The sequence below is a fragment of the Oncorhynchus gorbuscha genome, linkage group LG01 (assembly GCF_021184085.1).
Source record: "Oncorhynchus gorbuscha isolate QuinsamMale2020 ecotype Even-year linkage group LG01, OgorEven_v1.0, whole genome shotgun sequence".
Lineage (NCBI taxonomy): Eukaryota > Metazoa > Chordata > Actinopteri > Salmoniformes > Salmonidae > Oncorhynchus > Oncorhynchus gorbuscha.
In genome coordinates, this window is record NC_060173.1 from 31487109 (window position 1) to 31503292 (window position 16184).

Below are 16184 nucleotides of genomic sequence, written 5' to 3' on the forward strand. Positions count from 1 at the left end.
TCGCATGAACTTTCACCTCTGGTTCTCTCTCCATTCCTCTTTTTCAAGCATCAAAAATGTATGTTTTTATTCTGTTTGTTTTGTTGTTTGTTCTGTTGGAAAAAAGCCAGACATTCCATCACTCAACAGGGTGCAGCGGTCTAAGGCACTGCACCTCAGTGCTAGGGGCATCACTAAAGACCCTTGTTTGATTCCATGCCAGGCTGTATCACAAACGGCCATGATTGGCAGTCCCATAGGGCGGTGCACAATTGTCCCAGCATCGTCCGGGTTTGGCCGGGGTACGCAGTCATTGTAAATAAGAATTTGAATAAGAATTCTTAACTGACTTGCCTAGTTAAATAAAAGGTTAAAAGAATTATGGTAAATAACGGAGACAAATACACACACAAACACAACTCTCAAGACTAGCCCAAACCAGATACCTGTTGATCATAGTTAAGGACTCACTGTTCTCTCAAGGAAAACAAACACGCTCTCACACACGTACACACAGAGTAGTCCAGCCAGATGAACCCCGTTAGTTTAACTCCGCCCCCACTGAGATAACGACTATCACTACCTGTATGCTGTGAGGGTGTATGACATAAGTGTTAAACCAGAGGGGTATATACAGGACAGGGTCTGGGGTTGCACTTTAGAGGAGCCAGCAGACCCATACTTACTCATAACCGAATGGACTGACGGACTGACCTCACCATGAGGGTCGTCAATATTGTACGTATGACTGTAGAAAAGTAGAAAAAATATATTTAGCTATTACAGATGTAGGATCTTCACTTGATCAGCCTGTTGCAGGAAAACTTTCCTGTAATGCAGGAAATGTAAAGGTTTAAAAAGGCTTCTGAAGTTTTTAATTTACACTGACATTTCAGACCTGATTTTCCCTTACGAAAAATGCATCAAGGTCTACAACATTAATATAATATAATTAATATAACCCACACAATGCCTGTTTCTGCAGGATTGTTGTAGCAAATGTGTCTGTCTGTATGTGTCTGTCTATCATAAGTTTAACTTGGTGTTATCATGCATCTGATAATCAAATAATATTTTGTGTGATCTACTGCTACAGGTTAACATTTTGTAGGTCTAATATTTCTATTTGAAACGTATGGTGTTTTCTATCACATTCGCCATGTTAAGATGTGTACTTGACTTTCTCTGTCTGTTTCAGGGTCCAGACCCATCTCTGGCATACCGTCCCATCTTAGACCTGGAGCAGAAAGACAAGGACAAGACAGAATACAGGAATTTTGAGGTCAGCAAAGGAGTATGATTATTTACCTTGGTTGCAACATAATATTACTGTTTTAAGGCTGGTAATCACAATACATCTGTAATGTGTGTATGTAACAGAGCGGGAGTCTGATTGATCGTGTGTATAACACATACAAGCTGATGCACACCAACCAGACCCTGGACTTTGTCAAGCAGAAGGTGAGTCTGTCAAGACAGGTTCAGCACAAATGCAAACTGTGTGTGTGTGTGTGTGTGTGTCAGGAGAGCAGGCTACACCAACCTGTAATGTTTAACAAGGAGTGTAACTGTGACTGTTAACATTTAAGATCTTATGTAATGTCGTCTAATGCTGCAGATAACATGAACATACCACTCATTAACCTTCCCCACTCCTCCTCTCCTCTGCAGCACTCTGACTGGTCAGGTTGTGGGCATGCCCAGATGGAGGTGATGGAAGCCGTCATATCTCTGGACCAGCTTGTTGATGAGTCCGACCCTGATGTCGACTTCCCCAACTCATACCACGCCTTTCAGACCGCTGAGGGCATCCGCAGGGAACACCCCCACAAAGGCAAACACACGCACGCACACACACACACACACACATGTACACATGCACACATGGTTCACAACTCCTATCCTTATCTCTCGTCCCTCTCCAGACTGGTTCCAGTTGGTGGGGCTGATCCATGACATTGGGAAGATCATGGCTCTGTCAGGGGAACCCCAGGTGAATGCCTCTCGACGTTACCCTGATACAGGTTGTGATGCTAGGCTACGCTAACAGCAGTGGTAAAATGGCTTGTAATGTTAGGCAACGCTAGGCTAACTGCACTGTGTTCCTGTCCTGCAGTGGGCTGTAGTGGGGGACACATTCCCAGTGGGGTGCAGGTTTCAGAATGGAATTGTGTTTCGAGGCAGTACCTTCGCGGACAACCCCGATGACAAAAACCCTGCTTACAAGTACTGTTACACTTCTCTTTTTACCAATCTAAATAATAAAGTCTTATCAAACCCCATCATTCACTGCACAACATGCCAGCTACAAGCCAGCCTGGAGAAGTGTTTACATTATAACATTTAGCAGACACATATATACAGAAAGTTAATGTGCCATCTTATATACTTAATTTAGATGATAACCTCTTATTCACCTCATCACCTCTCCCACTGTAGTTCTGAGTGTGGGATCTATAAGCCAAACTGTGGGCTGGACAATGTGCTCATGTCCTGGGGCCATGATGGTGAGTAACACAGAAACATACACAGTCACCACTGTAAGGCACATGGGCCTGCACAGTAACACTACTGAACTGCTGTCTGTGTTGTTTGTTCCAGAGTATCTCTACAGGGTCATGAAGTTCAACAAGTGCACCATCCCAGAAGAGGTGAGAATTGGGGTCTATGGTTCTACATTAGCAAAGAGAATACAGGTTTACAAAAACTCAGTGGTTCTAGTTTAAGACTGCTGCTCAGAGTGTTAACTCACCTAAAAGTCTTCACTCCTCTGCTCTCCCTCTCTAGGGTCTGTATATGATTCGATTCCATTCCTTCTACCCCTGGCACTCCCATGGAGACTACATGCACCTCTGTGATGACAAGGACATGCGCATGATTCCCTGGGTTCGCGAGTTCAAGTACGTCTCAACACACACACACTGAAAAATAATTCTCTCTACCCTCTCTGCAGTCAGTTTGACCTCAAACATTTGACCCCTACAGTAAGTTTGACCTCTACACCAAGACCACTGAGCTGCCTGACATAGAGAAGTTGAAGCCATACTACCAGTCTCTCATCGACAAGTACTGTCCTGGGGTACTGAAGTGGTGACACACAGACAGATGGTGCAGCCACACACACCTACTACCCCCACCTCAAATGTTTCAGAAATCAATTAACTATCACAATTAATTTATTTCCCACCCTCTCTCACACCTTCATAGAGATCATATCCAGCAGCTACACCAAGGCATCTCCTCAGATATGGGTAACACTATTAGCTTTATCTTTATAGCCTTTACCATGTTGTCATCTGTAAGTCAACTACAGAACATCCTAAACGTGTTGTTTGTTGCTTAGAATGCTGATTACAATTCATATGGTTAATAATGAAGAACCAAATGGATACATTTCCTATCTTTATTATAAATGATACAAAAACATTAACATTATCCATTCATGGATGTGATGTTTTTTCAAACGTGGAAAGACGCTTGGCAGGAAAGTGCAGAATTGGTGATTCACTACATTATATCTGGCAGCAAAGCAAAGGACCACAGTGGCAAACCAAACACCCTTTAAAACACACACACAGACACACACACACACACACACACGTAAACATGTACAATGACAAGGAAACTGACAAAAAAAGTTATTTTCTCTTGATTGTAATAATACTAGAGATAATTGGAAAACTTTGTCTATTCATTTCAAATAAAGTGATTGTCAAATGTAGAATAAAGCATCAACAAAATTCTTTGGTTAGAAGGTTATTGTTGGCGAAAGGCAGACAAGTAGTCAAGACAGGCAGCTTTCTCTTGAGCACTTGGACACTGAGACAGTTAGTGGAAGGGAGGGCGACCAAATCCCGTGTTCAGGGGTCAGGAGAAACTCGTTATTTCTTGAGACAGTCAGTCAACATTCCCCTCTTCTTCTCCATCCTCTTCTTCTTCCAGTTCATCTCTTACATCGTTCTCTTCTCTTTCACTCTCCTCGTCTTCCCCCCTTCGCTCATCCTCTTCTGCATCAACCTCCTCCTGCTCCTCCTCCTGTCTTTGTCCTAGACCATCTTTGTCATTGGAATTGGCCTCCTTAGCATCAGGGTGGTGGGGTGGAGCTGTGGGTTTACGTTCAGCCTTGGCTGCAGTAAGTTTGGTCTTGAGTGTAATTTCCAGCTGCAGTCCCCGGAGCAGACAGAGGGTGACACTACAGAAGAGGAGGCTCCAGAGCAGCAGGGGTGCAGACACACCCCTCACCTGAGAGCGCACCCACTTCACCACCTGGGGCACAGCTGCTTCAGACACACGCCGAGGGAGGGACTTATCCTACACACACACGGGTCAGACACAAGGACATACAGGACTCACACACTTAGTGCTTGCTGAGAACTACAGGTAGTTCATTACAGTGCATTCGTAAAGTATTGACTTTTTGCACATGCTGTTATGTTTATCCTAAAATGGATGAAATAAAAATCCTCGATCTACACACAATACTCCATAATAAAGCGAAAACCGTTTTTTAAAGAATAAAAACTGAAACTTATTTACATAAGTGTTCAGACTCTACGCTATGAGATTTTTAAAAATGTGCTCCGGTGCCTCGTTTCCATTGATCACACTTGAGATGTTTCTACAACTTGATTGGAGTCCACAGGTGGAAAATTCAATTGACTGGATAATTTGAAAAGGTACAGAACTGTCTATATAAAATGTCCCACAGTTGACAGTGCATGTCAGAGCAAAAACCAAGCCATGAGGTCAAAGGAATTGTCCGTAGAGCTCAGAGACAGGATTGTGTAGGGACAAATCTGGGCATGGGTACCAAAACATTTCTGCAGCATTGAAGGTCCCCAAGAGCACAGTGGCCTAAATAATTCTTAAATGGAAGAAGTTTGGAAGTACCAAGACTCTCCCTAGAGCTGGCCACCCGACCAAACTGAGCAATCGGGGGAGAAGAGCCTGGGTCAGGGGGGGTAAACCAAGAACCCGATGGTCACCGATAAAGATGGGAAAACCTTCCAGAAGGACAACCATCTCTGCAGCACTCCACCAATCAGGCCTTTATGGTAAAGTTGCCAGACGGAAGCCACTCCGCAGTAAAAGGCACATGACAGTCTGCTTGGAGCATGCCACAAGATTATCTGGTCTGATGAAACCAAGATTGAACTCTTTGGCCTGAACACCAAGCGTCATGTCTAGAGGAAACTTGGCACCATCCCTACGGTGAAGCATGGTGGTGGCAGCATCATGCTGTGGGGATGTTTTTCAGCGAAAGGGACTGGGAGATTAGTCAGTATCAAGGGAAAGATGAACGGAGCAAAGTATAGAGAGATCCTTGATGAAGAGCACTCCGGAGTGCTCAGGACCTCAGACTGGGGCAAAGGTTCACCTTCCAACAGGACAATGACCCTAAGCACATAGCTAGGCCAATGCAGGAGTGGCTTCGGGACAAGTCTCTGAACGTCCTTGAGTGGCTCAGCCAGAGCCCAGACTTGAACACAATCTAACGTTTCTGGAGAGACCTCCAACAAAGTACTGAGTAAAAGCTCTGAATACTTATGTAAAATGTGATATTTAAATTTTAATAAAATGTGCAAAACAATTCCCCCAATTTTTTATCCCCGTAACTAGGGATGCACAATAGATTGGGTAAACATATTGGAATCGGCCAATATTAGATAAAAAAATGCCAACATCGGCCCAATGTCTAGTTTAACACCGGTGTGCAAAACCAATGTCAAAGCTGACGTGCATACCTATATAACGTAGGTAGATGACATGCAACACTACAATCCGCTACACGTGCAAAACACTTTCATTCCTAATCTAGACCAAAATGTCTGCTGTGTGGATCGAGGCAGTCAACAAGTCCATCAGTCAATTGAAAGAGTAAGAACATTTCAGCGGGACAACTCAAAGGCAAAATCCATTGTCGGCAAGATAATGGAATTCATTGCCCTTGACAATCAACTGTTCTCTGTTGTGGATGTTTGCTTTCGATGACTGGTCAAGCACCGGTACACACTACCAAGTAGGTGCTATTTTTCAGATGTTGCCCTACAGGAGTTACGCAGTATTGTTGAAACACACCCATGAGCCACTTGCTATTAGCTTCCCGACTGACATTTGGACCAGTGATGTCAGCCCCATGAGCATGCGGAGTCTGACAGCACAGAGGGTGGACGAGGATTTCGATACTGAGGAAAGCCGTATTGCATGCTCAAGAATGTGCTGGTTCTCATACCGCTGCTGCCATTTCATTGGCATTTGAGAACATGTTTGAAACATGAACACTCCTGGCTCCATTCGAACAACTGAATCGAGATATAAGCTCAACTGTGTCTGCGGCAGACGTGATACCCTGTCATAGCATTGAAACACCTGCTCAACAAAAATGTCAACACAGCCCGTCGGGTTAACTTGGAAAAGTACTCTACTAGAGTCTGTGAACAAGGGATTTGGTGGCATTCTCTCTGAACCTCTACTGTGCCACCACCATATCCGATGCTAGGTACAAGGACCACTACTTCGATGCAGACAAGAAACAGGGTTTATGTGAAATGTTACAGACATGGCTGGACAAGATGGAAACGGACACAGTGACAGTGCACACCGAGGAAAATGCTGCAGATGAACAGACAGAGCTTTAACTTCACTGCTTGACATGTATGATGAAATTCTGGTTGAGACTGAACAAATTAACAAAACAGCACAGCAAGTAATTGAAAGAAATAGGTTTAGATTTTTGCTGGTAATGGGGACATATGTAAATGCCAACAAAATAACCTTGTGGTCAGTGTGTTTAAACTATTTAACTGTACTAAAATGCTTAAATGGCCACTTAAATTTGAAATATCGGTATAGTTTTTTTGGCAAGGAAATTATCAGATGTCGTTATTGGCCAAAAATGTAATATCGGTGCATCACTAGCTGTAACGTAACAAAATGTTGAAAAGGTAAAGTGGTCTGAATACTTTCCAAATGCACTGTACCTTGAGTCCATGCTGGCTAAGCATGCTCTCCAGGTAGGTGTCGCCCAGATACACTGTGGGATAGAACTCCTCTATGTACACCCTCTTCCACCAGCGCTGAGGATACGACCTACAACACACACAGTAAAATATGTCAGCTGTGACACTGACTCGCACGTTAACTGATGATTTCGGCATTTCCTCAAAGATGCCGACATTCAGATTATTGCTGCGCAACATGAATCAACTACCTCATCACCCATCGGTTCTCTGTGTGTATGTGTGTGAGAGAGAGTATGTACTAACCCATCAGCTAGTGTTTTAGTGAACCAGTATTTGTAGCGGTGAGCTCTGAGGTATGTGGGAGGCTGCTGGTGGAACGGGTACTGAGACACATCTGACTGGATGAGCTCAATCACTGGAGAGAGAGAGAGAGAGAGGGAGGGGCAATTGTTAAGATGTTTTACAATACAGTAAATACAATACAGTTTGTGTTAATGTGGCTGTATTGGCAGTAATGCACTGCCATTAACCTCAAAAAGAAGGAAGTGTGTACACTCTACCGTCCGTCTTGCCCTGCAGCAGTCTGTACATTAGGCTGGTGAACCAGGGAGAGTGCGTATGTGTTCCCAGGGCTGCAAACCACATCTGCCAGTCCAGCCGTGGTTGATGAGGGGTGATGACCGAGGGAGGGGCACTGAGGTTCCCTGGCTTATACATAAATTCTATCTCCTAGAGGGGGAGGAGAGAAAGAGAGAGAGAGGGTAGGACAATGGAGACAATTAAAGTTGTATGAAAAAAAATAATAGCCTTGGTTAACTTCAGCTTTAAAACAGATTACAGAAACATTACAAATGGGCAAAAAAAACACCTCTCCCACACACACACACACACACACACACACACACACACACACACACACACACACACACACACACACACACCGTCCAGGTGACTTTATCCATGGATCCCTCGATGACCACCTCGGGCCGGCCCCCCACCCCAGTCATACGTCTGAACAGGCCGTAGGAGTTGACCAGCTGGTAACGACTGACCGCATCATAACCCTGACGCACCCCCGGCCACACACTGGCATTACTGTCATACTCTATGAAGGTGAATGGGACCTGGACAAACAAACACACACTGGCGTTACAATCATACTCAATAAAGGTGAACAAGAACATGCTGGAACACACAAAGTATGACATGCCTTACCTGAGAGCAGGTACCATTATTCTAGATCAGTGGATCCCAACCAGGGTACTAGGAACCCTGGGGGTACTTGGCCTATTCATAGGGAGTACTTCAGAAGACTCACGAGATGGGGTACTTCAGGGATACTCCAGGCAGAGCTAAATTCAGTTGGTACAGTAAACAAAAAGGGTTGGGAACCACTGTTCTAGAGTGTTCTACTCACCAGACTGATGGCAAACATAGAGACAGCAGCAGCACCAAACACTGTCCACTGGACTGTACCCCAAAACCTCTTGAAGAACCCTTCCACACAGGCACACCTACAGAACACAGACACACATGTAAATACACACACAGCAGTATCCCAAAGCCTCTTGAAGAAACACTCTACACACACCAACACAACACACAGAACAGACCACTTTCCCAGAGAGGTGTGTGTGTGTTACCTGAACATGGAAGAGACTAGTTCCCAGGTGAGAGACAGTAATCCCATCCAGACCGAGGGGAAGGTGACAGTCTTCAGGAACTGGTTAAACTGGTGGAAGGTAAACACTGAGGAGATAACCAGCAATAACAGTCAAAACAATGATTATCTACTACAGCTGATAACTGACACGCGCACACACACACCTGTCCTGGAGGAGACAGTCCACTTGTCCCAGTTGATCTGCAGGTCAAACCATGTGACCGTTCCGAAGCCAATTAGAGCCCAGACTGCGATCTCCACCACAAACCCTGCCCACCACAACGAGGAACCTGATTGGAGCAGAGACAGAACCAGGGAGTACATGTCACATCCTGCCTCCAGTAAAACTGACCGACTGTCCTCGATGCAAGTTACCTACACAGTGTGTATGTGCCAGAGTGTGTGTACCTTGGTTAGGGTTAGGAGTGTATTTCTTGCGTAGCCAGAAGTATATATGCTCGTCATCCAGCAGAGACAGACACATCGTCAGAGTCAGGAGGTTGAAGAAGTTATAGTTTCCAGACAGGATGATCAGCACCTGCAGTACCACCTAAATACCACAGGGGTGAGAGAAAACACTGCACTTCACCTAACCGCCAGAGGGGGGAGACAGACCAAGTCCCCAAACTGTTGATGACAAAATGCTACAACATACACAGAGTTAATCTGACCTGCATGTAGAAGGCCCCGAGGCGAAGTCGTCGTAGAGGGCTGAGGAAGAGGAATGGAGCAGCAATCTCAATGGCGAAGGTGGCTACCACAGACAGCTTATGCCACCAGACGGGCAGCTGGTGGGCAAACCAGGCCAAGGGTGTAGGGATACACTGGGTCTCGTAGTGATATGTCAGCGCTAGAGACACACACCACCACATGTTAGAGGCACACATCAACAGGCTAGGGGTGTAGCTACACTGGGCCTCAATGATATGTTAGGGCTAGAGAGAGATGTACACGTTACAGGCCAGAGACGGTGTGATTACACTGGGTCTCTGTGGTACATCAGGGGGAGAGAGAAAGATGCTCAGAAACAGCAGTCTGAGTGGCAGTAACATGTCTGATGAGTTTGGTGACCTGCCTGAGCAATTATGCAACACACATACAGCTACCTGTGAGGCCCCACCAGGTAGGGCAGCGGGAGGTGAGTTTGACGATTCCGGAGGCGAACATCAGTCTGAACAGCAGCCAACGGACCAACCAGAAGGTCACAGGGTCGTGCTCCCTGCCCGCTCGCCACCCCCGCAAAGACGTCACCGGGGCGATGAGCACACAGAGGAACCCCGTCTCCAAGAGAAGAGAGTCCCTGGATGCAGTCGCAGAGAATGGGAAAGGAGGAGAAGGGGAGGGAGAATGAGCAAGGTGGAGAGAGTGTTAGGACCCAGAGACTGAGTATGCCCAGACAGGGCTAATGTTGTAGTGTTTTCATCATGATGCTACTATGGTGATGTTGTTATCAATGTGTTATAGTGTTTATAATCTGGCACCTGACAGATGCCGTTGTACAGCAGTAGGAGCACCAATCACACATACACATCAGCTGACTGCCAAGAAGACTCAGTCTCATACACAAACTAACAGCAGTACTGGGGTGTTAATTAACATGCAACCCCAGGGTGGCATTCAGTCTCTGGGTGTGGCAAACACACACACGCAACTCACCATTGGAAGTAGAGGAAGACCTGTCCCACCTGGAAATTCAGGCAGAGTCAGAGATCAGGCATACTGTATACTGGCTCCCGCTACAGCAGTGTGTATGTGTGTGTGGTATAACTGACCTGGTACATTGACAGGTACATGATCCAGAGAAATAGAAACACCAAGCTGTCTCTGAGTGATTCCAGTACTGTAGCAGCCAGGCTCAGTGCTGCCCCCAGCAGGCAGAGCAGCTCCATGGCAGTCTGGGTGTCAAGACCTAGAATACAGTTTACACTGTTAAGAGTCTATTCGATTTATGATTCAAATGATCAGTTAGTCACAATACATTGCTAAAATGTTGTTTAGGAACTCACCCAGACGTGGTGCGAGCCACAGTAAGGTGGGAGAGGAGAGGAGCTGCTCCCAGAGAGCCTTACCACTGTACCGCAGTTGCCACCGCGCTGGTAACAGACCATCATTTCCATACAGGCCTGGAAAACACATACCTTGTCAACAGGGAGAAGTAGTAACTTGTACTGGAGGTTAACTTTAGGATGTAGTTCCATAGGAGGAAAACCCCTACTAGCCTAACTGAACACCTAGATAACATTTTTATTATATTGGACATTCGGTTCTCTCTCCTCAATAGCTATTGAACCAAGTATGCCATGACAATGAAGATGGTACACTACATGGAAAAAATGTGGACACCTGCTCGTGGGATACACAAGACAATTCTAAGTCTTGTGCAATATTTTGGTTAAACTATTCCCAATTCAATGGAATTGCAACCCTCTGCATGCACCGTGCATTCTTCAATCACATGTGCAGTGCACTCTTCCATCACAATTGTAAATGAGAACTTGTTCTCAACTTGTCTACCTGGTTAAATAAAGGTGGGAAAAAAACATGTGCAGCTGACTCAAGATCTTGCACTAATGAGATGCTATTGACTCCAGACTACTACACTGTCTGAGCCAAGGACAACATGCTTTCTGGTAAGTTTTGATTACAATACTGGGAGGGGTGAATATATTTTATATGTCATGATTTTTTGTTAACTAGTAAATAGTAGCCTACAGCAATGTGTGTTTAAATCATTTCTAACTTGTTAATTTCGGCTAGTTAGTTTTTGCTACCATGCGGGATTTAGCTTGCTTGAGCCTGCTAACTGAGGAATGTTCATTCACCTGTTTCCATACATGTTTCTTTTTAAAACTTATTACAAAGGAGTTGATTAATCAAACTGCTTAACTATTTATCTGTACATGGAATTGTATTTGTTTTTTTTTAACTCATTTTTTCCCTAATCTTTACAGGAAAATGCCACGGGCACTATCTAATGTGTGGAGACATTTCACTGCAGCTAATTAGAAGGAAAAGCTGTGTACATTTGCAAATACTGTGTCAAATCATATGTGAAGAATGCAACAAAGATGCAGAATCTGGCCAAATGCATAAAGGGGACTTGCTGATTATTGATCGCATCATCTCATGGTCCTCCTGGACTCTGAAGTGTTTTTGACTCAATGGAGGAACTTGGTCAGAGAAATGCTGATGAATGTCTTGCTCGAGCTGTGTATGCAACTGGTTCACCTCTGATGCTCACAGGCAATGTGTATTGGAAGAGATTTCTGAATGTTCTTCACCCAGCATACACCCCTCCAACCAGACATGCTTTATCTACTCATTTGCTTGATGTAGAGTTCAAGTGACGGTCAAGCAAATCATAGAGAAAGCAGACTGGATTGCAATCATCTCCGATGGGTGGTCGAATGTTCGTGGGCAAGGAACAATTAACTACATCATCTCCACCCCTCAAACAGTATTCTACAAGAGCACAGACACAAGGGTCAGACACACTGGTCTCTACATTGCAGATGAGCTGAAAGCAGTCAATGACTTGGACCACAGAAGGTATTTGCACTTATGACAGACAATGCTGCGACCATGACGGCTGCTTGGTCTGTGGAGTGGAGGAGCCCTACCCTCACATCACACCCATTTCCTGCAATGCTCATGCATTGAATCTGCTCCTCAAGGACACCATGCCACTGAAAACAATGGATACACTCTACAAGAGAGCCAAATAAATGGTTAGGCATGTGAAGGGTTATCAAGTTATAGCAGCAATCTACCTCACCAAGCAAAGAGAGAAGAATAAGAGCACCACATTGAAGCTGTCCAGCAACACCCGTTGGTGTTGTGTTGTCATCATGTTTGACAGTCTCCTGGAGGGGAAGGAGTCTCTCCAAGAAATGGTCATATCACAGTCTGCCGATATGGAAAGCCCCATCAAGAGGATCCTCCTTGGTGATTTATTTTGGGAGAGAGAGGTAAGCAGCCTGAAACCTAAAGAGGTAGCCATCGCATCGATTGAGGGAGACAATGCCACCCTGTCTGATGTGCCCTGCCCACTTCACTGCTGCTCCAAGCAGAGGAAACTGAAGTTCTGAAATACATCAAAAAGCGTGAAGACTTCTGCCTGAAGCCCATACACGCCACAGCGTACATGTGGGACCCCAAGTATGGTGGCAAGAGCATCCTGTCTGGTGCAGAGATCAACAAGGCCTATGGTGTCATCACTACCGTGTCTTGCCACCTTGGCCTGGATGAGGGCAAGGTTCTTGGCAATCTGGCGAAATAGACTTCCAAGCAAGGGCTTTGGTATGGAGATGCAATATGGCAGTCGTGCCAACATATCTCATCAGCCACCTAGTGGAAGGGACTGAGGCTCTTTCCCCTGTTGCCTCCATGATCCTCCAAATCCTACCAACATCAGCCGCCTCAGAGCGCAACTGGTCCTTGTTTAGGAACACATAATTGCAAATTATTAAATCCTTCCAATAGAGAGAGAGAGAACTATTTAGTTACGAATTAAACTTTAAGGGAATATGGGATGATTTCACTAAACAAGATAAGGGAATATTGAATGATCCCCAATGATCCATCGCATCTCCCAAAAACGTTTTCAACATACATCTGTAAAATGATAGTCTAGAAGCTAAAGCTTTGGTTGTCTTCCTCTCAGGTCTCCTCCCTGGAACTCCTCAATGTCCACCTCTAGAACATCAGACTCTGAGGCCTCATCTACACTGTCACTTTCCAACCTAGTTGAGGATGGCTCGTTGTCAGGCTCAAAAAGCCTCAAATTTGCCCGGATGGACACCAATTTTTCATCCCCTGTATTGGTCAGCCTGTTGCGTGCTTTGGTGTGTGTCTCCATATGATATGGTAAATATATCCAAAGCAAAAAAACATCTACATTTAAATGGTATAAAAATGAATTTGCATATATTCCCATGGAAAGTTTCCACCTACGAATATTCCCCAAAATGTGCAACCCTAGCTGTAGCATTAAGATTTCCCATCACTAAAGGCCTAGCCCGAACCATGAAAAACAGCTTCAGAACAATATTCGTCCTCCATCAAACTTTACAGTTGGCACAATAGGTAGCGTTCTCCTGGCATCCGCCAATCCCAGATTCGACTGACAGATGGTGAAGCGTGATTCATCACTCCAGAGAACGGTGTTTCCACTGTTCTAGAGTCCAATGGCGGCAAGCTTTCCGCCACTCTAGCCAATGCTTGCCATTGCGCATGGTGATCTTAGACTTGCGTGCGGCTGCTCGGCCACGAAAACCTATTTCATGAAGCTCCCGTCAAACAGTTATCGTGCTGACGTGTCTTCCAGGGGCAGTTTGCAGTTTGAAACTCGTCGGTCTCGTTCTGTGAGCTTGTGTGGCCTACCACTTCACGGCCGAGCAGTTGTTGCTCCTAGACGTTTCCACTCCACAATAACAGCACTTACTGTTGACCAGGGCAGCTCCTATGACTGTGCCACAGTCTACTTCCAATGTTTGTCTATAGAGATTGAATGGCTGTGTGCTCGATTTTACACACCTGTCAGCAACGGGAGTGGCTAAAATAGACTAATCCACTAATTTGAAGTGTTGTTGACATAATTTTTGTTTTTATAATACGATTTGGAATTTAAATATTCAATAGCTCTTACAGAAAGTGTGCCATGACTGACAATTATATATTCAGAATCAGGGGAGGATGGAGAAAATCCACCGCTCATTTTTTGGGGAAATTTCAGCAGTTTTGTTTATGCTTTCAATCTGCATACTTTCAAGAATACTAATTACTACTGCAACTTTCAAGCTGGTAGAGCTACCTCACGAAATGTCTATGCCTCTTGTCGTAGGGTACATTCCTCTCATGCGGTCTGCGTGTAATCGCCGGGGGATGCAGGCAAAATGGATTCTTCCTCTTCTGTGGATGTTATATTAAGGTTAGAAACAAACTTTAAGGTGGTTTACCGCCACCAATTTGACTCAAGCTTGGACAAGAGACAGGGAAGGTGTAAATCCTAATACTCAAAAAATAAATTAAATACTACATCCCCTAAAGCTTATATCAGCAGTTAATTTAAGCTTTTTAACACCATTACTCCTTAAATCTAAGAACAACCTCTCCCCTTCCTTCCCATATTGCTGTCACTGAAATAGAATGTGTTCCACTCAATGATTTAATTACATCGTTTTGGGGAGATGTTTGTCCATCTGCCCCAGATTCAGAATATCATTTTAGTCATGGAACACTTGGTGTAAGAGCTAATTAAAATCATAATAGGATTTCAGATTTCCCTTCTTTTTTTAAATCCTCCTGATTCAGAGTATACCATCTTCATAGTCATGGCAAGCTTGGTTCAATAACTACTATTGAGAATATCGAAAATTCATTATAAAACTAAGTGTTCCTTGGTCAGGAAAGTTAAAAAATTCCTTAAAGATATGTGGCCCGTGTCTATAGACAGAAAGAAGTCGGGCTAAGTATAATACAATATAATTAGTGTCTACCGTTATCTGGCTAAAAATACTTAGCTAAACTAGCTAGCAACTGCAACAGAGTAACAAGCTTGATAGCTAGCTACAGGGGAACACGTTCCCAACGCAAAAAGCAATGAAACTTGAAATATGTTTGACTTCAAAGTCAAGTACAATGCTATAGGAGGCTAGCTAGCTGGCTAACAGCTGCTAGCATACCATAACACTCATAACTGTCAAGAAAGCTATCCTAGCTAGCTAAATGGGACAGCTAACTAGATATATCACCTGGTATCTGCAGGTAGAGGGAGACGAAGGCGACCATGTAGATGAGAGCCATGCACCAAAGGAACAGGCGGCGTGGCAGAGTAATGTAGCCCATGTCTGCTGTGTGGAGGCCCTTTCTGGGATCTCCTCTCTATCCGTTTCTGCAGGACGCGACAGTAGTCTACTGTTGTGGAACGGGAAGTCGGTGTGGGATTTTCACATAACCTGGAGACAAGTCCCTATCGGTGGATCAAAATGGTGACATTGGGGTAAAGGCGTGGGCATGGGTTCCCACCAATTATGTTTACATACACTAGACTTCCCGGGAGCGCTGGTTTGAAGCCACTGCACTTCCATCTGATCTTGGCACTTCCGCCATTCAAATATTTTGGAAGCTATAGAAATGCATTCAATGTCATTTCTGCCACGTTTTATATTACAGACACCTTATTATACGTACACATGATGAGCTAAACATATAAAACAAACATAAAAACATTTTTCTCAAAGTATACATTTTTGAAAGCTCTAATGTTACTGTCCCCACTACACCAACAAATACGTGTAATTCTGTCCTTGAAAGATTTAATTGAAATACTGTAGAATACCATTCATTTCTATGAAGGACTGGTTCTACCAATATGGCTGATCCAGTGACTTCAAAGTCTCTCATTGCCCAATACATAGAAAATAGCGATCCAGGGTTTATATATACATCGTTGGTTCCCACTAAATGTGGCCGCAGCGTAGTCAACATTATCTATATCGACAACAAACATTTTTTTGGTTTTAATTTAGGGTTAATCATTAGGTTCGCAGTGTGTTTAAGGTTAAGGCCAAGATTAAAAT

At 44.4% G+C, this 16184-nt stretch overlaps 2 protein-coding genes across 2 annotated transcripts; one reads left to right on the plus strand and one right to left on the minus strand.

Moving 5' to 3' along the window:
- The first annotated feature begins 580 nt into the window (after positions 1–580).
- miox (myo-inositol oxygenase) lies at positions 581–3714 on the plus strand. Its single transcript, XM_046350039.1, has 10 exons — positions 581–717; positions 1178–1261; positions 1360–1440; positions 1651–1813; positions 1905–1972; positions 2096–2205; positions 2419–2486; positions 2581–2630; positions 2767–2879; positions 2965–3714. Exons 1-10 carry the CDS (start codon positions 700–702, stop codon positions 3071–3073), a joined length of 864 nt encoding a protein of 287 aa, XP_046205995.1. The 5' UTR covers positions 581–699; the 3' UTR covers positions 3074–3714.
- Positions 3369–15703, minus strand: lmf2a (lipase maturation factor 2a). The gene is made up of 15 exons (XM_046350028.1): positions 15357–15703; positions 10611–10727; positions 10377–10513; positions 10261–10289; positions 9711–9904; positions 9276–9454; positions 9013–9154; positions 8769–8894; positions 8585–8690; positions 8359–8455; positions 7883–8065; positions 7502–7670; positions 7245–7356; positions 6960–7068; positions 3369–4290 (listed from the first exon to the last, which is right to left on the minus strand). The coding sequence occupies exons 1-15, from the start codon at positions 15448–15450 to the stop codon at positions 3877–3879; spliced, it is 2208 nt and encodes a 735-aa protein (XP_046205984.1). The 5' UTR covers positions 15451–15703; the 3' UTR covers positions 3369–3876.
- Positions 15704–16184: the final 481 nt, after the last annotated feature.

Bases quoted from the DNA above. Each gene is read 5' to 3' on its own strand.
- miox (XM_046350039.1), top strand. The intron at 2,206-2,418 runs GTACTGTTACAC...CTCCCACTGTAG, and splicing joins GACAAAAACCCTGCTTACAA to TTCTGAGTGTGGGATCTATA. The intron at 2,631-2,766 runs GTGAGAATTGGG...CTCCCTCTCTAG, and splicing joins AGTGCACCATCCCAGAAGAG to GGTCTGTATATGATTCGATT.
- lmf2a (XM_046350028.1), bottom strand. From the start codon at position 15,450: ATGGGCTACATTACTCTGCCACGCCGCCTGTTCCTTTGGTGCATGGCT. The intron at 10,728-15,356 runs GTGATATATCTA...TGTGTTTTCCAG, and splicing joins CCTCTACCTGCAGATACCAG to GCCTGTATGGAAATGATGGT. The intron at 10,514-10,610 runs GTGAGTTCCTAA...ACTGTATTCTAG, and splicing joins GTGGCTCGCACCACGTCTGG to GTCTTGACACCCAGACTGCC.